Here is a 21,779-nt window from a genome sequence, read left to right on the forward strand (position 1 = left end):
TGCATGTGAAACACGCAGTCTACCACTGAGCTCGATCCCCACCTGCCGATGGACAGTTGTTTTTTCCCCAGCCACCATAATGGTTCAATGTGATGCCCTATTCTAAATCTATTCAGATTGAGCTACCAAAACATGGAGATCCTGGGGATCGATCACAGGACCTTGTGCATGCAAACCATGCACTCCACCACTGAGCTACGCACTCATCTGCCAGAGGGCAATTCGTTGTTGCCCGGCCACCATGCTTCTCGTGTTCAATTGTATGTAAAAGTCAAAGTCAAAGTCTCCTTTATTGTCAATTCCTCCGCATGTCAAGACACACAAAGAGATCGAAATTACGTTTCTCACTATCCCAGGGTGACAAGACAGAGTTCACAACGCACATACAAGTAAACAACACAGGAAAAATAAAACAAGAAGATGAACAATAAGAGTGATAGCACGCTAGCCGCTCACGATGCACAGCAGAGTCCGGAAAGATGACAGTCAACCAGGCCACTGTGAACACGAGCACACAGCAGGCACGCACTGTCCGGTTCGTGGATCTTATCAGGCGAACGCAACCCATCTTGTCGTCCCGCGAACGAACGTACGCCAGGAGAATGGAAGGCACGGCTGGGCGAGCTGGGTTGGCCGCAAGCCTGGCCCGACGTCTCCGCGCTGGCCCCTCTTCCGCTGCCTCGCAGACCCGCTGCCGACGCATCCCAACAATGCTCCAGGACGGAGCAGTCCGAGCGCCCTTAATCTCTCCGCACCAAAGTCCAGAACGCTATAAAACCCACTTCCGCCGATGTTGAGTCAGTTTGCATGCATGGCTAACTCATCAACAGACAGGTAATCTTTTCAGATTGAGCTACCAAGACATGGAGACCCTAAACCCTAACTCCTAACCCCTAACCCTAACACCCTAAACCTAACCATTAAACCCTAAACCTAACCCCTAACCCTAAACCCTAACCCTAATTTTCCTAACCCTAACTCCTAACCTTAATCCCTAAACCTAACCCTAAACCTTTACCCCTAACCTTCACCCCTAAACCTAAACCCTAACCTTAACCCTAAATCCTAACCCCTAACCCTAAATCCTAAACCTAAAACCTATAGATTAACCCTAAACTCTAAAACTTAAACCCCTAAAAGATTGAGCTACCAAAACATGGAGATGTTGGGAATCGAGCACTGCACCTCATGCATGCACTCTACCTCTGAGCTACAGCCCCATCTCTTTACGCTAACTCTAAACCCTAAACCTAACCCCTAACCCTAACCGACCTAAAAGATTGAGCTACCAAAACACACAGATGCTGGGGATTGAGCCCAGGACCTCATGCACGGTAAGTATGTGTTCTACCATTGAGCTACATCCTCATCCACCACTGGGCCCGTGGTGTGTCCCTGGCCGCCATAGTGGTTCCATGCGATTCAAAAGAAGTATTCAGATTGAGCTACCAAAACATGGAGATGCTGGGGATCGATCCCAGGACCTCATGCATGCTAAGCATGCGCTCTACCACTGAGCTACAACCCCATCTGCCAGTGGACAGTTGGTTGTTGCCCGGCCACCATGAGATAGGTGCTTGTATGCGATTGCATGTTAAAGTCAGTTTGCATGCATTGGTAACTCAACATCAGACAGGTAATCTATTCAGATTGAGCGACCAGGACATGGAGACCCTTCCTCCAAAACAGATGCTGGGGATTGAGCCCAGGACCTCATGCATGCCAAACATGCAGTCTACCACTGAGCTCAACCCCAATCCACCAATGGGCCAGTGGTTCGTCCCCGGCCGCCATGGTGGTTATATGCGATGCCTAACGCTAATCACAGAATCAGACGAGTGATATATTCAGATTGATCAACTAAAACATTGCAATGCTGGGGATTGATCCCAGGACCTCATGCACACTAAGCACACACTCTATCACTGAGCTATATCCCCATCTGCCAAGGACTATTGGTTGTTCCCCAGCCACCATGAGATAGGTGCTTCTAGTATGCGATCGCATGTGAAAGTCAGTTTGCATGCATGGGTAACTCTGTTATTAGAGTTTTTCCTTAAATAATTTTTGTCCCTTTCAAGGTGACTGAGCTTGGCGGAAGGGCCACGGTCTAGCGCCCTCTATTGATGAGCCACCAGTGGGTGTACTTGTCACTTTTGTTGGCAGTGATTTTGGCATGACTGAAAACCGGACACTGGGTGTCATTTTTTCAGTGTTGTGCTAAGGAAAGATAAAACATTTTAAAAAATGCTAAAACTGTACTTTGAGATACCGTAACTCTCATAGGTGGCTTGGTAAACGTAGAGGTCAAAGGTCAATTAGAGCAACCTTTTCTTTATAAGGTACACTAAAGGACACAAAATGCTATGAAATCGACTCAGAGGTTGAAGTTTTATTAGGAGGGCGGACGTAGAGTGTGAGAGTGATAGTGTGGTTGGGAAATCAATATTTCATCTCACAGGGTTTTTACCAGAAGGTCTGCGCAATAAATACCACTGATGGGTGTGTTGGTGGCTGATACACACGAGGACACATGCACGCATGCATACACACACTTCTGCTTTCATGATGAAACTCTGAAACGGGGTGGTTACGTGTACACGTGTGTTCACAGCAGCGTGAATAGCATGATAATAGGTGAAAGATATTGAAGCATGTGCTTATTAACTAAATGCATGTGTGCATTGATATTGGTAGGTCTCAAAGGTGAAGCTAAAAGTCCTTATTCATTTTTTTCCTCACATTCCATAACTTCTAAGGGAGAAGTGGTTCTATGCTCGTTTGATAAATAATCAAAAGCATATTTCAAATAGGACAACTTGAAATGTATACATCAGATTCAATATGATGTTTTTGCCTGGCGTGTGTTTTGTAGAAACTACATTGTACTTTATTTCATTAACCCAGAGTGTTAAAGTTTTATGTTTACATGCAACTGTTTCCTCATTTTGTGGGCACCCTAGAGATGATGATACAAACCTTTAAATGTCGGGTATGTGCATGGTGCACTGGAGAATTCAGTGATAGGCAGCAAGTTTATGTACATCGATGAATGACTGGCATTGTGTAAATTGATTTGTTTTCCCCAAGTTGTTTTATTTTTGACAAAAATGTCACATAATGTCACACTTTAATTCTCTTTTTGACCCTGGTGTTTTGAGTACATTTGGGTCTGACTCATTGAAAGTGAAAGTTGTAAATTAATGAGATGGGAAAAGTTTTAATTCACAGATGATATTTTTTACACAGCACTCCAAGAGTTTTGGAATCTAGTTTTGTAAACATGCAACTGATTTTGAGGGCATGGGAGTCACAAAAAATCCATCCAAGTTGCAGCCCAGCAACAAACCATTAGCGAAGCTTTCTGCACATGCGGAAGGAGCCAGTAGTCCCGGCCGCACTCAGAGCTTTGGGAGTACACTTGCATCCATTCTACAAATCTATGTTAGCACTCAGGAAACTGAGCCTGTCTGGTATTGGAGTGATGAAAATTTTGAGCTTGTGACCCAAAGGCTGGTCAGATGCCTGATGTGCATAACCATCACAGGAACAAACTATATAATATGCAGCAAGGTTGTTAACATGCTGCATAGTCACACACACACAGCGGGAACAACAGAAAAAAAGTCAGGAATATATCATGGGTTTTTTTGTTTTTTTTATTGATCCCACATAGGCAGTTCTACAGTACATATTTTAATTGAAAGCCTCGCATATATCTTAAATTCATCTGCCACAAACACTGCTGTAAGCGTGCCAGCAGAATTTCATCTGGGATCAGAACAAGACATGGAGTCCTTTTGGACTATCACCTTTTGTGAATCTTGGAGCTGCTTCTGCAATGTATAAAAAATATCCCGTATAGTAGAAGAAGAGCCAGCCTTGACACATGTACTCCACTGCACTGCCTTCTTGCCTTTTTCTGACCTTTCCGCAGCCTCTCGCACTACTCTCTTAAGGGGAGGGTGACCTCATCCCGCAAGCATATGCGTCAACACGCCATTAAGGGCAGCGCTTGACAAGATGGTGCCTCCTGTCGTCACGAGGCTCTGCAGATTAGATGATAGTGAAATTGAGTGTCAGGGTTAAATCGAGTTGTCGGCTGATTTGGCGCATTTGTGCCTGGGTGACGTCCGCCGGAGGCCGCCGAGATGAAGCTCTCTTAGTAACACTCGCCGTTATCGTCAAATAAAACCTGAACAGAGCTAAAGGCAGAATCAGAAGTGATGCTCAGTGGGTGCTGGGGTTGACATGAAGAATAGTTGAATGGACATGTCATCTTCAGGTATATCTTGTTAAAACAAATGCAAATGAGCTGCACACCGCCCTAATGAGACGCAAAGTTGCAGGGAAGAAAGTATACTCAAGTTTCCCCAGCAGCTATTCTTTCACACTCAGTTCAAACTTTCACTCTCGTCACAAACCAAGTCCAGTGCAGATCGGGCGCTCCAGGAAAGAAAAAGGATCTAAATTTTTAAATTGCCGGTACTGTGAAGAATGGTCATACTTTAAAAACATTTCAGAGCTGTTGGAGTTGCAGCTTCTTAGAATTCATGAGTGACATCATGAGGTAGAAACCTGTAAACTATTTCCATTATGGTTCAAATCCTAAATGAGCCGCAGCGTTGTTCCCAATGATTTAAGACCAAGCAACAGTAAATCGGCCTGGACTGTCAAACTCAAAAGCATTTTTGGTTAATATTGGGATATGTTTTGGAACGTCAAGTTGGATTGCAGGTGTTCAACGATTAGCAAACTCATAATCAATGTGGAGTTTCTTTGGTAAACCTTTGATAGCACATGCTGGAGGATCCTCAATTTGCTTGACCCCAAAATGTATTAGCGTTGAGATAACAAATGTGGTCACTAAACAGAACACAAACCTCGCAAATGGTGCAAACAAAATGACAACACCTAACAGGTAAAACACATCAGGACTACCACTGAGGATGAGACAATGAATTTTGGTTCCGTTTTGGATAAATATTAAGACGACGCAAGGTAAAATACTGGATCTCAGTTGATTTGCAATTGCAGTGGCCAAACAAAGAAAGCAGAGTTGAGAAAGTTGAGCAGAATTCAATTCAAAAAATTGTCACGTATAATGATTTTATACAGAAAGGATTGTTGACAAAATGTGTGGGGGTTTTTTTTTGCCACTGTTAGAAAAACGTCAGAGAGAAGAGTTCTCTGCGTGTGTCCTAATTAATCGTCTGTGTATCATTTCAATTTGCTGCCGAATGCGAAAAAAATGCATACAAGCAATATAAATGCAGAGAAACTGTATTTTTAGTAAGAGCACCGACACATATTTACAAATGGGAATTCAATGGGCTTTTTTAGTTCTATAATTGGAACGGGCTTAGAACTTGTAACTTCACTGTGTTTGTGCAGGGGGTTAGTGAGCTAATTAGCCATAAACAAGCAGCTCATAATGACTGTCTGATTCTGTTATGTTGTTGTTTTCACAATCAAGACTTTTATACAGCGCTTAATTTTGTTTGAAGCAATACCTCCTCACTTGGTCCCTCACTGGAGGGATAGATAATGTTTGGAGAAAGATCTCTGCCAGTAAACATGCAACTCTTATGCCACAGCAGCCCCATTTGTTCCATATTCCAGATACCATCTATCGTGGTATCCGTGGCTGCCCGTGGGGGTGGGGGGACTTCTGAAATCCCGGACAATTTGTGTCATGTGTACCCATCCTGTCCCCCCGTGGTGTGTCATGTCCATCCTGTTTTGTTTACAGTGACCTGACGTGTTTGCCGTGGCCACAAAGAGCAGAATATAAATTCCTATGGCTGGAGGAGAAAATGGAGCAAAAGCATTATGGAGTCACTGTACTCTGCTTCCCGCACTTTGAGTCATTCAACCATCAGAAAAACTTGGAGGCATATTCACATGAAACGTCTGCTTACATGACAAGCAACATTTCCACTGCTCAACTGTCATCCCAAATACTTTCATCCTCAAGCTCACTCAGGTCAGTTTCTTTCATCTCTGTTTCAACGACATTATACGCATTGCTTTGACTTCAATTACATTTCAGGATACATTTTTTAATGGCAAAATGAAACATAGCTAAAGAGTGCAGATATTATGACAATTGGTGAAGAAATCCAATATATGCCTGGAAGATGTAGCGAATCAGGCTTCGGCCCTAACATTGCTTTTAATCTCCACCTCAAAAGGAAAGTGGGGGTGTTAATATTCAAAGCAAAACATCTCAAAATAGATGCAAGTCCTCCCTAGGAAGGGATTTTGTTAAAGATGCACAAGTGAGATCAAAAAAGCAGATGGCTCAATGAATGCTGTCTTATCTCTTGACTGTGGGGCAGAGAACAACGAGCTTTCTAGTGCACAAGTCCTGTTTACTCTTTTAGACTCCTCGACGGTGCAAAATTGACGTACAGGCTGCCATCTTTAAAGAACAAGAGGTAAAAATGACATTGCTCTCTCCTGAGCAGAATATTTGGGGTAATGTCTGTCAAGCTCCATTCGAGGCTAAGTACATCTACCGGTGCCTCCACTGAAGGTCAACTCAAATGCAAGCACATGCTCACTTACAATTTGGGCTTTGATTGAACCAAAGCCTAAAGGTCACCTGGCTCATCAGTACTTGAGAGTCTTTGACTCTGTTCTTTCCCGTGATGTTTTGATTGGGCCCATCCCTCCTAAGCCACCAATTAGGACGTTGCATTGCACATTTGATGGGAACCGCACTCAGCTTCCACTCCACGAGCGAGACGAGGAGAGAATCTATTCCATTCCATCTCCGCCTGACAGTTATAAAACCATCACGTCTCGACATTGGTCACGGACGCAGAGTTTGCAGGTAAGCTAATTTTAAGGTAATGACTAATGTTTCTGTTGCACAGATTAATGGTGCCCATGTTCTTTTGACAAATTTTGTCATTGTCATTGGAGTGGCAGTGACGCGGCACAATTTCAGACGGCAGTAATGCTGCCGTTCAGGAAAATCCCAAAATACCAGGTGGCCATCATGCCCCTTAATGCAGCCCTTGTTTCAGGTCTCTGTGATAAATATACAAAAAATAATGCCTTATAATTAAGAAGTTGCTCCTCAAATTAAGTTATTGATAAGCAAAATTGCTCATCTGCCAACACCTGTTCACATCCCAGGTTTTGTAAGTTTTAAAAAAAATCAATCATCTAGATCAATCATTTCAAAACTCTGTTCCACCATCAGTGTAAACTGTGCAAGTCAATAGAAAGTCGTTGCTATTTTTAAAGCCTTTCAAGAGGGGAAATAAACAAACTGTGGTTGCACACTTACAACCGCGGTGTGTTCAGAATTAATCACATGCAAGCTCATGTTAAATGGGGGTTAGCACTCACAATCCACGACTTAAAGCAGCACAAACTGAAGTTGCTTGACTTTTTTCTAATATTTTTTTTTCTTGTTTTCTCGAGAAGCCTACGGGTTTTGTGCGTACACTGACTACCGTTATGAAGTACTCATCATTTAATAATAATAAATTATAATGATAAAATAATTATAAGTTCCAGCTGAAGGAAAAACAACCTGAAAGCATGCTGATGCCACAACCATCCTTCACTGTAGATATGGGTTTCTTTTGGTCACAAAGCAGTGCTGTGTTAAACATATTTGTCATCAAGTTCAATTTTGTTTTCATCAGACCGTAACACATTTTCCAACATGCTTGGGAGATGTTGCGAACCCTAACTGTTTAATACAAACCATCTTTCTGAGGTTCAAACCATAACATCCTAATTTTTTTGATGCATCTTTGGAAAGACTGAAGAAAAAGTCTGGAATTATTGTCACAGTCATTTTTTTTTAATGCAAAGTTTATGTTTGCTTTTGTTGTTCCAAGTAGGTGTTCCAGAAAAGCAGCAGCAGTTCTGGATTCATCCTTGTGTTGTTAAAGCTGCATGTAGAAGCAATATGAACAAGGCCATCAGTGTCATGCTGACGCTTGAACTCGGTGGCACGGCTTCAAGGAAATGATTTTACATCTCATATCGCCAAAGTTGCGAGGTGGAATCAGGTAGAATTAATTTGGGGGGATGAGACGACACACCTCGTCTCCTCATTCAATTGAGACGTCTACTAAAGTTGATGTCACGTCATTGTCCACTTTATGCTTTATTTTTTCAAGCGGGATTCAATTGAAGTCAAATGTTAAGACAATAATTGTTAACTTTGCAGATTCACGGACGATGTCAGTAGTCTACGGAGCACTCCCCCTCCTCCCACTCACGTGGAGTATTTTAGTGACGCCTAGGTGCAGATGAGCGTTTATATTGCAGACACATCGCATATATGTCCAATTTATATCCACATACAAAAGAGGCCAGGTCGCATTTGAACAAAATAAATTGTACTGTTTGCACTGCATGAAAAAAAACTTGATTATGCGTCGCAGGTGGGAAAAAAAAAATCTAAATTGAGCTTCAATGTGAACCTATCCTACCTAGTGTCAGTCCTGTGATTGACAGGTGATCAGTCCGGGGTTATGTCTCAGCTGGAATAGACTCCAGCTTCCCTGCGGCATTGAACAGAATAAATGGCACAGAAAACAAATGGATGGCGGTATGAATAGCTTGGAAAGAATTATTATTTGGGATAAGTGAAGATTGGTGTACCTGTGTTTTCAATCAGGATGGCAATAAGAATACTGGCAGACTGGCTGACGCAACACATGCTGTGGTCTGTGCTGACTTACTGGATAAAATGCACATTCCACTGTTGAGTGTCATAACAAAAACAGTCATAAAATATTGGCTATTACTAGATGCTTGCAGCTGTGTGAATTAATGATACTGTGCGACTATTATTGTCTCGCTTTTTTGCTTACATCGACTATGGCACAATCGTATGACTTGAGTAAATGTCTGCTGTGGTTTTCATGAAATATGCAGCTACTCTTGCATGCCTTGGAACACACGTCAAGTGCAGACAAGTAAAGATATGACTTCATGTTAATAATATAACAGGTTTCTCAATGGCGTTTTACTTTCTAGCTGCCTGTGTCTTTTGAATGAAGTGAATCTTTGCCAAAGGGTTTCGCATGTGGATCCAAGCAAATGCCAAAGCAATGTATGCCAATGCTGTTCTTTCGGGTCTATAACTGAGTTGGAGTTCCCTCTAGGGGTGAGGAAAAGTAGCTAATGGACCACCCGCCTCTTTCGTGCAGAAATAACACCCAACCCGTGAATTTTTCAATGACTAGAGGCATCATTAAACTCATACCCTTGAAAAAAGTATTTTTTTTTTAATTACTTGAAAAGTGTGCAAAAACCATGTGTGAGTGTGAGATGTGCTAGTCAGTCTTGTGAAGATCACTGGGGTCTTCAGTTTCCTCATCTCTCGGAACCCAGACTAGATGCTTCCTTTGGTGCCTGTCACAGAGCAACCCAGCTTTAGGACTCGATCTTTAGCAATCTATCTATGAGCTGTAAATATAAAATAGAGTGGCTGAAATCGGTGTACTATCAAATAAATATTTCATTGTCAGACACCACCCGCAACCCTGAACAGGATAAGTGGTGTTGAAAATGGATGGAATGGTTTTTTTTTTTTTTTTTTGCCGTATATTTTTACAGTAACATGCTTCTCTGCAACAACAAAATGTATCACATAAATAAAAGCAGCATTATGTAGCATATTTCATTAGGAGGATTCAATTCATTCATTTGCGTTATCGACGTAGAGTATGGTTTATCCAAAAGAGACGCAATGTTCCTATTTGGCCAGTCCTGGACGTATCTGTACTAAAATGAATGCCTACACATTAACATCCTATTTATCGTAGAGGAAGTACTGCAGTTGTGTGAATAGAATCATTCAAGGGTCCAAATAAAAGCTCTTTTGTCTTTATGGGTGGAACATACAGTACAATAAATCATGTTAGCAGGCTCACCAGGTGCTTCCCCTATGAAAGGTTGTCAGTGGAACCCAGAAAGGAATACTCTTTTGATCATCTCTGGTGTTAGCGTCACTTCGCATCTGTGTGCAGACACAGTCTATATTATGGGATGCAGGCAGGCATTTTTACATGAAAATAAAAGGTTGTAATATGTTTAGAAAGATATGGATTGAGACCAAATAAGGCTTCAAACTAGAAGATCAATCACCAGTGTGTTTACCTTTTGTCTGTACATCCAGAAAGATAAGCAGGAGGCTGGGTGAAAGCAGCAGGTGATGTCATAGGAAGGACATCTTTATTATAATTGGCCGAACTGAAGGACATACAGAAAAATACACGCTGATTGATGAAGAAGAGCTCAACCATACGTGACAGAACAAAGGACAGCTATCCACTGGGCCTCACTTAGATGAAAGGACTTTCAACCGCTGTATTTGAACAGTGGAGATAAAACTACAATCACCTCAAAGCACTTTGAGGGATGGTTAAACTGAACGAAAGTGTTTTACTTTCTGCCTCTTCACATGCACTTTCACTAAGGAGTTTGTTTCAGTTCAGTTGAGTATTTTTTTGCATTTTATGTGGAAGAACTGTATAGGGCACAGGTGTCAAACTCATGGCCCAGGGGCCAGACACGGCCCGCCACATCATTTTATGTGGCCCGGGAAGATGACTTGTGCATCAAATTCGTGTGTCATTACTAGAATTGCAAATTGTCTTCACTCTTAATAATATCTTTTTTTTAAATATTTGACCAGTTTTTACTCGTCTGATTTGAAAAAGAGTTATTTGTCAGTTTGTTTTGTAGCTTTTACTGTATATAACATGAGGTGCTCATACATTTATTTGGGTTGACAGTCCTAATGGCCCTCCCAAAGAAGCTATGACTACAATGCGGCCCGTGAAAAAATTGAGTATTGGTAGTATTGAGTAGGGTATAAAAAAATCCAATCTATATAATGTAACATGTGAACCAATGGATTCCACAGTTAATGGGCATAAAATCGCACCCAGTCCACTTAAAATGCCCGTTTGTGCAGTACTTGTCATAGTATGTGAATTCCAGAAATGATGTTTGTGGAGTAGGAGAAGGTGTTGTAGGGGGTACATCACAGAGCATTTTACTGAACATATTTATCAAAAGATACACAACGCTCTTGGAGGACAAAAATGGGAAGTAAACTGTATGTTCAACACAAGAAACAACACGAGTCAACACCCATTATTAATCATATATAATTTCTGAAGATTAGACATTATTTTTTTTTGTTTTACAACCCTGAGTTATTTCCGTCACACCAAGACAATTTGACCAATTTTCATGCTTTTTCTTAAACCTACTATATGTATAATACCCACCCCACCTTCTTTCTCTGATTTTGAATTATTTAATTTGTTCAAAAAAGATATGTTAATTTTGAGAAACTAAGTTAATAATAATGCTATTGTTAATGATGTTACTGATGCCGCCACTGGTATTATTCAGTCCCGATGGAGGCTCGGTTACCTACCCATGCAGAATGTTGCTGGTTAGAGCAGCCTGTCTGGACACACATGATGCAGTTACCAAATCGAAATTGTCCCATGTCTTCAACCCTGTGATTGCTCCCTATTATAAAGAAAGGAAGCTTTGAAGTGAAGTATTCCAGATGGTTTCACTTATACGCTCAAGACAAATAAAATATGCAATTTACCTTTGGGTCCAGAGTTTGCATTTGTAAGCTTTGTGACTCCATCCCACTTGTGTGGCCTGCAGGCGATGAATAACTGTGGATAGAGTACAAAGATTATGCTGCGTAGTAAGCAGGTCCCTACTATGGAAGACTGTTGCTGCAATGGAACTCAGGAGGAAACATTTACCGAGGCAATGGGCAGAGGTGAAAGTCCACATCGCTTTCGAGGTATTTAGGGGTTGGCTTGTAGGCCTGGAGGCCAGGAGCTGGGTTCTACAGCACACAATGAAAAATATAAAACTGATACCGAAATATATGAACCTCACTACTGCTAGGTACCATCCATCAATGATCGAGGAACAACAACAAAAAAAGACCCTTACAAAAATTCTGAGTGGGTGTGCATGAGTGGGACGAAGGAGAGCGCTTGGGAAAGTGAAATTCAGATCACTGACATCTTGCTCATTCTCATCCTCTGGTGTGGGTGACAGGGAACCATCCACCTGGGGAAGAAAATATCAAGAAAAAATTAATAAATAATCATGGATGACACTGGCTGATGATTATTTGTTGTAACTTTACTGAATCTCCGGTGCGTAGTGGTGGCATTAAGGATATGGGAATGAAGGCATTAAAGGCTTCCCAGGGTGACACAGGCTGGTAGCCCATTAGCTTGTAGTACTGAGGAACCTAAATAACAATATAAATAAGAATAACAAATACATAAGTACATCTCAAGAGTTCAGTGAGGAGATAGAGTGTGTTGCCATGGTGATGTGAGTGACGCTTAGATGAGCAGTAACTGCACATACTTGGAGCTTGAAGGTAGGAACATGAGTTGTCACTCTCACATCAACATCATCCACAGGCAAAGCGGAAAAATCAAGAGCCTGAAAATAGAAAGCACACACCATTTGCACAAATTAAAGCAAGGCACTTTCGTCTCTCTGCAGGGCATTGTGGTTGGGTCATCTACGGCAGTTCTGTGATTGTAGAGTGCAAAGGTTTTTCTTTTTTTACTGATTGGTCATCTATAAAGTTAAAGAAGGAAGAATTAGCCGGACCACTCTCATAAATTGTAGGAAAATATTATGTGCCTACAGGCCTTTCTCAAATGGAAACCATCAGCAAACCTGGAAATGACCTTTTTGTGTTTGACACACAGTGCTTCATAATACATTATTTCCAAGAATGTTTGGGTCCAGAAATGCGTCAAGGATATAGATTTATTGATTTGTCCCATTTTTTTACATTTAAATTCATAATGGATTTCGGCTCTTTAAATGTCATCTTTGTTTTTTTTTAAAAATTGACATCAGAGGGACTGTCACCAAAGCGACTGAGTTCATCTGTGAGTGGGCCTCGCCACAGCAAAACAAGTATGTGAAGTTAACGCAGAGGTGGAGCTATGTTGGCTGCTCTCCGGCAACTCCACTGGCCAAGCCAAGGGGAAGATTTTGATTAACATGTTTCTGCAGTGCAGATAGTTTGTTACATCATACAGCCATTACGGCATAGTTGCGTACACTGAGGCACTCTGATACTCTACCATCGTACATTTTGATTGACCACCTATCAAAATAACATTGATGAAATTAGACTGCACATAGACAGTGGCTGTCTTGACACACATCGTTTATAGATTGCTTTACTCAAATTTTCAGAAACCATAAACAGTAATAGTAGCACTGTCGGCTCAACCCACAGTCGTTATAGAATAGATTTTTAAAGCCGTCAAATATGGGAATGACATGAATCTCATGTCTCCACAGTCACGTAACCACTATATGGGAGGCAACTATTGGTAAAAAGATATGTTTTTAGTTGGGAAGCTGTATTTCAAGAGTACGTGAGAAACCGTTTCCACATTCATTGACCATTTCATTAGGTAAGCATACACCTGCAAAATATAATGAGGGCCCTCCACCCCCTAAATCTGCCTTTGCACACAGAACTAGAATCAACCAAAGGCACGTACAGATTTGTGCAAATGTTGAACAATCTTAATTTCAACCAGCATCACATTTTATACCTTCATTGATACCCTCATGCTGCATATTCATGTTTTGGCAGACTCGTGTTTTTCACAAAGAAATAAGTAATGTAAATGCAAAAATATGTTGTATTTTGGAGATGCACCAAAATTTATTCTTTTGGCATTACGTTTTGTGGAAATCACTATAGACTTCTTTTTTATGACTTTATGTAAACGGTGATTTTATGTAGTACCACTCCTGCTTTGGAAAAGTCCATTGATTATTCAAGTACTCTATAGCTAATGATGTGGCCCTTGAGTGTATGTTAATTGGTGCTTTCAGTACCAACCAGTGGATCAGCTTCATCTATGAAAAGTGGGAAGGACGATGGAAAGATTCTTTCTGGGGAGATCTTCATAACACATGCCTCCTCCTTTTCGACTGAGACAAACACAAAATGACAGAAGTTAACTTCTACAGACACAGAGGCTCACATTAGCATCATGAATCAATGCACACAGAGACTCAAATAGCAGCTTGGGGGGGGGGAGACATTTGCCTCAAGGGCAGGCTCAAGAGTGATAAAGACCTTTGTTGGCCGAGATCAAGCCTGCCACAGCGCCCGGGAGATTCCTCCACAAGGCCAGGATTCGCTTCATGCGACACTGCATCAAAACCTGTGAGGGGAGCACAATGCAGGTTTAATCAGGCAATCCCTAACCGGTTGAGGCGAAGAACTGTGCAAGAAGAGTAAACAAATTAAAGGAACTACCTCTCCCTCAAGAGAGTGTGTGTATGCATGTGTTTGTGTGTGCGTGTGTGTGTGCGCACCCTGCGTGCTGCTTGCTGGAAGCGTTTTAGCGCCCTCTGTTTAAGCGCCCACTGAAAGCTGGGGTGAAACTGGAAAGATGGGGTTCCCTTGGGGACCTAGAGGTGGATTCAATGATGCATGTTAGTTACACACACTTCCATGACGACATTGGGCCCCATTTCCAAATAAATGCATAGAAGTGTTCCTACTCATCGCAAAATCAAAATCAACACTGGATTCATGATGCACATGCACGTGTTGATGATTCAGATTTTTTTCTAAAAGACAGCTCATGCCCGAGGTGCTCGAGTTTGCATAAACCCCGCCCCAATGTCCCTATAAATGGAAAACAGCATCTCAGCCTGTGCTAATCATCTTAAATTACATGTAATGTAAAGGTCGAGATATGTTGTTTTGTTGCATGCACTGATCAATATGACAATTGCAAAGTGTTTTCTAATTCTGCCATTTTCATGGCACAACTAATGATTGAACATTGCACAGTTTGTGCTCAGTGAGTCAGATTCACATACACCACATATAGATGTTTACACGTACTTGAACAGCACAAGTGAGGGCGTGTTCTTCACGGCAATTTTAGACATTTGTCATTTCATTACCAAATGGTGGGTTATTATTGTAAAAATTATTATTGATTTTATAAATGACTATTTTCAGTACGGCCGCACAGTGGTTGACTGGTTAGCACGTCCGCCTCACAGTTCAGAGGTTGTGGAAGGTTGTGGAGCCACCTTCCCTGTATGACACCATGTTTACCTGCCCTGCGTCAGAAATTAGTCGTATTGAGTAAAGTCTTGGTGGTCCGCTGGTAAAGTCTCCCTCTTGCCTTACATCTCCCTTCCTGACCTACAAACAGTCATGACAATATTTTGTCAAACATTAGGAGTTAGAAAAAGCCGTGTTTCAAACAAGACTTTTCTGGAATTTTACAAATGTATAAATGTGGTTGAAATAAATATATGTTACCTGGTACTGATGTAATGCAACCAGTCTGTCCTCCAGTACTTGGCTCCTGGTCCAATCTGACACTGGATCTTTACCCAGATGTACTTGTCTAGTGATGATATTATATTCATGACATAAAGAAAAATACGGGAAGTACCAAATGGAACAAAATGTGGAATTGAAACTTTTCACTCAATTGAGATTTTCTGCAAGATTATGAATTATGTAGCAATTTTTTTGTCAAGAAAATAATCTCAACTGAGACGATGATGTTGGATAACATGGAAATGAGCTACTAACAGGTGTGTATCAACACAGACGTAGATGAGGCAGAAATTGATTTGAAATAACAAAAAAACACGCAAAGTTCAAACAGCAAAACTCAATCAAGGAAGAACCTACAATTTCAAGCGGTTGATTTGCTCTTCTTTAACATTTTGTTGAACCCTTTTTAGAAATGCAGCCTCTTTCTTCTGCCTATTCTGGAGACCTGACAATGATAAAAAAAAGGGGGGTCTTAGACAAACAAAGAGTCCGACGTCCACAACACCATGCGCCAGCATGCACATACCCTCGTTTGGATGTTCGACGCCAAGTTTGCTACTGTCCTTGTGTAGCATTTTGGCCACCCCTCCATGGGAGGAGGCATCTACAAGTGGCTTTGGTCCTGGCTTGCTCCCAGTGGGACCTCCTGTGGCACCCTACAGGACATGTGAAATAATTGAAGTGAAGAGAAGAGTTTGTGGTGCAGCAGAAAGAAAATTGTAGTCCGCCGTACATGTAATACAAAAGCGTATCATAAAATGCATAAATAAGCAGCTCAGCTCGAACTTTATAAAATCAAGACTTCTCGTGCATTACCTTGGGTTTGACGACATCCTTGGCAAACTTTTGTTTGACTGGACTTTGGACTTGGATGGCTGGTAAAGATCCTTTACTTTTGGCAGCTTTGCCCTGAAGAGCAAGCTCCCTATTCCAAGCAGGTGAAATAAATGGAAAATATGCAGAAGCGATACCATCAAGCAAAAGATAAACATCTGCTTTTTTTGCTTAAGTTATAAAAATGTGTATTTGGTTCAAGCACTGAATATCTTGGAATAATTACAGCATTCACTTCAATTAATCATTAACTTTTAAGTTGATATAACATCAAGGGTGGATGATGGATAGCATCTGCTTTCTCACCGGGATACAATTAAAACAATGCATAAAAAAAGTAGAATTCACACAAGGTAATCCATTTTATTTCCAAGCTGCTGCTGTGTTTTTTATTTATGCTTGAGTATATTGCAAATACCTGAAAGCAAGAAGAGGGACGGAGCTTCCGGTAATAGTACATAGGTAGGATTTGGTGTTGAATTGTGAGACAAGCAACCGAACGGTAACCTGACAAGTCTCATAGCGGCAGGGTTTGAAGGTAATCGTGATCTTTGATTTACCATTGGCTGGGATCACACCTGAAAAACATCATCATAGTCAAAATGGATAATGATGATGATATCCACAAAAAGCAATTATTCACCTATTTGTAAAGAATAACGTGGGTTTCAAAAGCATCAGAAATAACCTCGCATTATAACACATCTGGAAGAGTTCCAATTCCAAGCGCTGATGCTTCCCAGAGCATGGACAAGATTAATGCGCGGAAAGTGCGGCTTCCTCTGCCATGATTTATTTAATACACAACAGACAAGCAAGTATTTGGGATAAAACACAGCATAGGGGCACTCCAGAAAGGTTGTGTTAACTCTGCTGAGCTGAGGAAGCTAGACAGACACGTCAGACGAATGTTGTCAAGTTATTCCTACCTGTGAGTGGGTGGATGGAAAAGGCCTCATGTGGCTCAATGAAGTTCACTTCAAACTCCAAATCAGCGGGCGATCTGCAGCTCAATGGAATGATGTGGCTAACACTACAGGACAGGTCACACATTAAAAACATGAGGACTTTTCTTGCTTGTATGGGAGAAATGCCTTTTCCAAGATTACACATCATGAACAAAAACGCACACCTCTGTCCAAGTGGTGCCGCTGGTAAGTCAACACGTGTCGGGATATGCACATGAGCGGTGGCGGGGTAAGCGTGAACTGGAATTAAAAGGTTCTCATCGTCCTTAAAAGGGGCGCAGAGCAAGAGCAGAGGTCATGAAAACACGCAGATGATATCAACGGGAGGGTGGTTACATGCTTACCTTACCTCACAGTGAACTCGAATACAGTCCGAGACACGGGTCCACTCGTGAGGACAGAATTTGACTTTCACTGTGTAGGCAAGGCCAGGAATCAGTCGACACTTGAGGAAAGTCAGATCAGTCAAAATGGATACACTGAAGCTGACTCTTCAACTTATTGAAGTCAAACATACCTTTTTGGCATAGTTGGTTCGGAAATGCTTGGTTTGAGTGGGGATGATGTGAATATTTAGCACTCTAGATGAGATGTTGATTAGTTTCTGAGGAGGAGGGAAAAGGGTGTCATTTCAAATTCATCATGCGCACTCGAGAGAACAACTTAGACACTCTCAATGCTTACATCCACATTCATCAAGCATATATGATAGAAAATCATGTCTTCATTCATGCATCAAGCCAAATGAAAGGTTTTAATGATGTGAGCTAATTTTCTATTTAATGTTAACTTGTGATTAAGAAATTGGAATCAAATACAGCCTAACATTAACAATATTCAGATTTAGGTAGTATTGTTCTCACCACGCTCTTCACATAGTCCTTCTCTAGCTTGAAGCCACTGAAATGTAGTTCAGAAGGATCCACTTGGATCAGGCCATTACTCTTCTCTTTGACATAGATTTCTATATGGGTAAAAAAAAACTTACAGATAATTTTGAATGGCTAACAAAATTGCTTCATCTCATTTAGTTAACACAAGTAGGCATGGTGAAATCAACAAAAATAAGAAGTAATAAATGCAGCCATCATGGCACTCAATATGTACTGGATTCAAGTAGATGGTTGGGCACGCTGCTCCTTCCGTCTTCCACTAACTGGGTCAGGGATAGCGGCGTCAAGGGAGCAGAGACAGCCATCCTCCCGGGAGTCACGGGTCAGTTGCAGCTGTGCAAGACCAACGTCAAGCAGATGGAGAACGCTACAGGAGACAAGAAGTGCACTTCTTTGAGAAGACTGAACCAGGTCATTCAAATGCACTGATTAGGGACTAATATCGAGACCAGAGGTGTCAAACTCATTTTTGCTGTGGGCCACATCATCATTATGGGTTCCCTCATGGGGCCAATAATAAGATATTATCGCATACACATAATAAAATCCAGTAAAAAAAAGTTCAACAATTTTCTAATTCACTTTGAAAGTGTGGCTTTAACAAAAGATCATCGTAACATCTCACTGTTATTAAGAAGAAAGACAATTTAAAGTTTTGGCATTTTAACTGGAAACATTGAATTGACACTCAAAATTTGGTTTTGTGGGCCACATAAAATGATGTGGCGGGCCAGATTTGGCCCCTGGGCCTTGACTTTGACACTTGTGATCTAGACAATGGTACCATAATTGACAGATGCCAAAAATCTTGTCATATTTGTGTTCACTGATAGTGTAGTGGTTCACTCGCCTCAGTTGCCACTCAGTGACTGTTTTATATGTGCCCAGTGACTGACTGGCGTCTAGTCCAGAGTGTCGTCTGCATGGGATAGACTCCAAGCCCCCGGGAACCTTGATCAGCGGAAAAGAAAACAAACAGATGGATGTAGAAATATACTATTCTCACAGAAGGGATTTTATCAGTAATTTCGTACCTTATACCTGGTTGAACTGGTGCCATTTTTAACACTGGTTTGCCATCCTCCCATGGAAAAACAAAACAATGTGGAGCTCGTAACTACACACGCAATTTAGCAAACTTTATTGAAAAAACAAAAACAACGATCTATCTATATTGAAATTCTTCTGCCCGTCACCACTTGCTGCTGACTTCGACAAAGCCCGACGTTGGTTCTTCGTGACGCGTTATATTCTAGAAACTAAATATATTACTATGCTGCGCTCACATTGTTTGATTCATGTTGCACAGGTGAAAACACAACCATCTTGACTCGATCATTTGTTGACTTGAGCATGAAATACAATCCAGTTGTTTTAAAACGACATGTTTTGAGTTTGGCACCTTTTCTTGCAAACGCCACCCGTCAAACACGGCCGTTGCCAAGGCGACGGACCATCATGCTTGAAGGGGTGGGGTCAAAAGCCATGTGGGACCAATGGCACTCGCAAACGCTCGCCTTTACCGGTGACGAAAAAAGAAACCCTGGAGAATTTTAACATTAATTTCAAAATAAAGGTTTGCTTTTTCGTTAGAACATTTTTTTGCGTGTCCTTGGTGTATAGAAATGATTATGAATCAGTTAACATATATAGGACAATTAATAAATTACGTTCATTCCGGCAATTTAGTCTCTATTTGGAAAATTCGGACAAGAAGTTTCATACTTTTTGTGCAACTTATAATGTTGAATTTGATGATGGGGGGAACGCTGACGCTCATTGCATAATTCCAAGCGAGTTCGGTTGACAAAATGCACGGGTGAATAACTGCATGCAATTTAGGTATAATATTTTCATTTTATAGTTCTATGACTATAGTTTTATAGAAAATGCGCTTATGTGGCATGATGAGCAAAGCGGGACTCGTTGATGTGCTAATTTCACAGGTGATCAAAACTTTGCATGCCCGATGGAAGGAAGGAAAAAAAAACTTAAAATAAGATGAAAAAGAAAGAAAAGACAGCCCCCCCCCCCCCCCCCCCCCGTATTATTTATTTCGCAGGCAAAATGGTCATTAAGGTGCCATCCGCACGTTCACTTCTTGAAAGAAGAAGAAAAATGCATGGAGGATCTTAAAATTATTCAATCCAGGTTAAACTGCAATTTTGCTGAAGATGTTCCTCAAGCATGCTCGCCACTCTAAAACGATAAGCAATAACGGAATTTAATGTAGTGTTTTAGTGGCATCTAGTGGTCAAAACTTGATATAGTTTATGTCTGCATCATTCAAAAACATATTTTTCTTTCAATAAAGAAATCATATACCTCGTGCCATTATCAGCTATTACCGGTCGTTAATTATTAAAAAAATAGTCTGAGTGTCTGTAAAAATCATAATTCATATTGCCATATCTTTTGTTTGTTTTATTTTACACGGTGCTAGATATTTTGCAGGTAAAGTGCATCGCAACTGCATCTCCAGTGGTTGGTCGGACCAATCCACATGAAGATGCGTGTGACTATACTTTCAATGAGACACCATCCCAGTTACTAAATTTTGTACAATGACATTCTCTTTTCCTTCACCAGCCACCCAATCCCCATTTGTATTTCTCGTATGTGAAGATGATATATAGATATAGATATATATGTGTGTGTATACATATATACGAGCGGATATGCACTCTGGCTCATCTCTCTAATCCTTGCAATCATGTTTTCTGTCTCTTTAGGGGAGAACCATGAATCCGCCTCTCAGAATATTGTAAATACCACATTAACGTTGCATGTCTTTGCTCAGGAAATTGCACTCTACCAGGAGCCACATTCACATCCAGCTGTTCATGTCCTTCATTCTGAAAGGAGTCTTTATCCTCCTTCGGGACTCACTGCTATTTACAAACAAAGAGCTGTACCACTGTGACTATTATCCGGTATCAGTATTCCTTCCCCTCTTCAAATTTAAACATACTGGAGCACATACTGTTCCAGAAGAAACAGATAGATTAAGAAATATCTTGTGACTGATGAAGTGAGGGGATTGTTACATGTTTTGGTGATGCTGGAGGTTGAAAGAGAGTCTCTTTTTTTTTTGTGAGAGTTTCTTACATCTTAACATGCATCTTTCTGTAATGTATGCAACTTTACAGTACACAGGAAAGCTGCAGCCTTGATCTGGACCCTAAACCTCAAAACTGTAATTCAGACTTTCTCTACCCTGCAAAGAAAATCCTCATTCAGATCAGCATCAAATGGTACAGCTTCATAGCTTGAGTAATTCATAATATTTATTTGGCCAAGCTAAGTAATTAAAGCTTCAAATTATTCAGCATTTTGTTGTATGCTGGGAATTCAAATTAATTATAATGAAAAACCGGCATATTCCTTTGAGAATCACCAACCCTGCTTTGAAATTAAAGAATGTTTAGCACACAATCTGAAGAACATTACGTCATTTATAAACTAAAAGTTGGAGACAATGCTAACGGATGCATTATTCTATCCAGCCACGAGATGTCAGTAGAATCTACTACTTTTAGTATAACAAGGAGACATAACATTAAGTTGTTAAATATGGAAAGACACATTTCTATTCAGTATGTAAAACAAAGACAAAACATGCCTTCTAACTTGGCTGACAGGTGGTGTGTAAAGTTACATTGATGTTATCCAACATTTCTGTGTGACCTTTTATTT

The 21,779-nt window shown here is 41.0% G+C and overlaps 1 protein-coding gene, 1 non-coding gene and 1 pseudogene across 2 annotated transcripts; 1 reads left to right on the forward strand and 2 right to left on the reverse strand.

Annotated features, from left to right (window-relative positions):
• Positions 1-1,456: 1,456 nt before the first annotated feature.
• Positions 1,457-1,528, reverse strand: trnaa-agc (transfer RNA alanine (anticodon AGC)). The gene has a single exon. It is a non-coding gene; the product is annotated as a tRNA-Ala (tRNA).
• A 6,423-nt stretch (positions 1,529-7,951) lies between these two features.
• On the reverse strand, positions 7,952-19,549 carry LOC148401659 (cilia- and flagella-associated protein 221-like). The gene is made up of 26 exons (XM_088369291.1): positions 19,118-19,549; positions 18,934-19,034; positions 18,298-18,450; positions 18,054-18,154; positions 17,708-17,794; positions 17,540-17,635; positions 17,355-17,455; positions 17,152-17,255; positions 16,641-16,800; positions 16,205-16,313; positions 15,915-16,044; positions 15,746-15,833; positions 15,365-15,452; positions 15,155-15,244; positions 14,398-14,493; positions 14,156-14,243; positions 13,916-14,007; positions 12,403-12,480; positions 12,173-12,280; positions 11,974-12,093; positions 11,778-11,863; positions 11,612-11,684; positions 11,429-11,526; positions 10,138-10,230; positions 9,912-9,997; positions 7,952-9,390 (listed from the first exon to the last, which is right to left on the reverse strand). The coding sequence occupies exons 3-25, from the start codon at positions 18,386-18,388 to the stop codon at positions 9,937-9,939; spliced, it is 2,238 nt and encodes a 745-aa protein (XP_088225417.1). The 5' UTR covers positions 18,389-18,450; positions 18,934-19,034; positions 19,118-19,549; the 3' UTR covers positions 7,952-9,390; positions 9,912-9,936.
• LOC148401660 (vasoactive intestinal polypeptide receptor 2-like) lies at positions 19,542-21,256 on the forward strand (annotated as a pseudogene).
• Positions 21,257-21,779: the final 523 nt, after the last annotated feature.

The sequence above is a fragment of the Syngnathus floridae genome, chromosome 2, assembly GCF_059516105.1.
Source record: "Syngnathus floridae isolate MCC-2025c chromosome 2, RoL_Sflo_1.0, whole genome shotgun sequence".
Lineage (NCBI taxonomy): Eukaryota > Metazoa > Chordata > Actinopteri > Syngnathiformes > Syngnathidae > Syngnathus > Syngnathus floridae.

Excerpts from the sequence above, each read along its gene's own strand:
- LOC148401659 (XM_088369291.1), bottom strand. The coding sequence starts at position 18,388 with ATGGCTGTCTCTGCTCCCTTGACGCCGCTATCCCTGACCCAGTTAGTG. Across the intron at positions 17,456-17,539 it reads GTATTCGAGTTCACTGTGAG|GACGATGAGAACCTTTTAAT; the intron begins GTAAGGTAAGCA and ends GCCCCTTTTAAG. Across the intron at positions 16,045-16,204 it reads AGGATGTCGTCAAACCCAAG|GGTGCCACAGGAGGTCCCAC; the intron begins GTAATGCACGAG and ends CATGTCCTGTAG.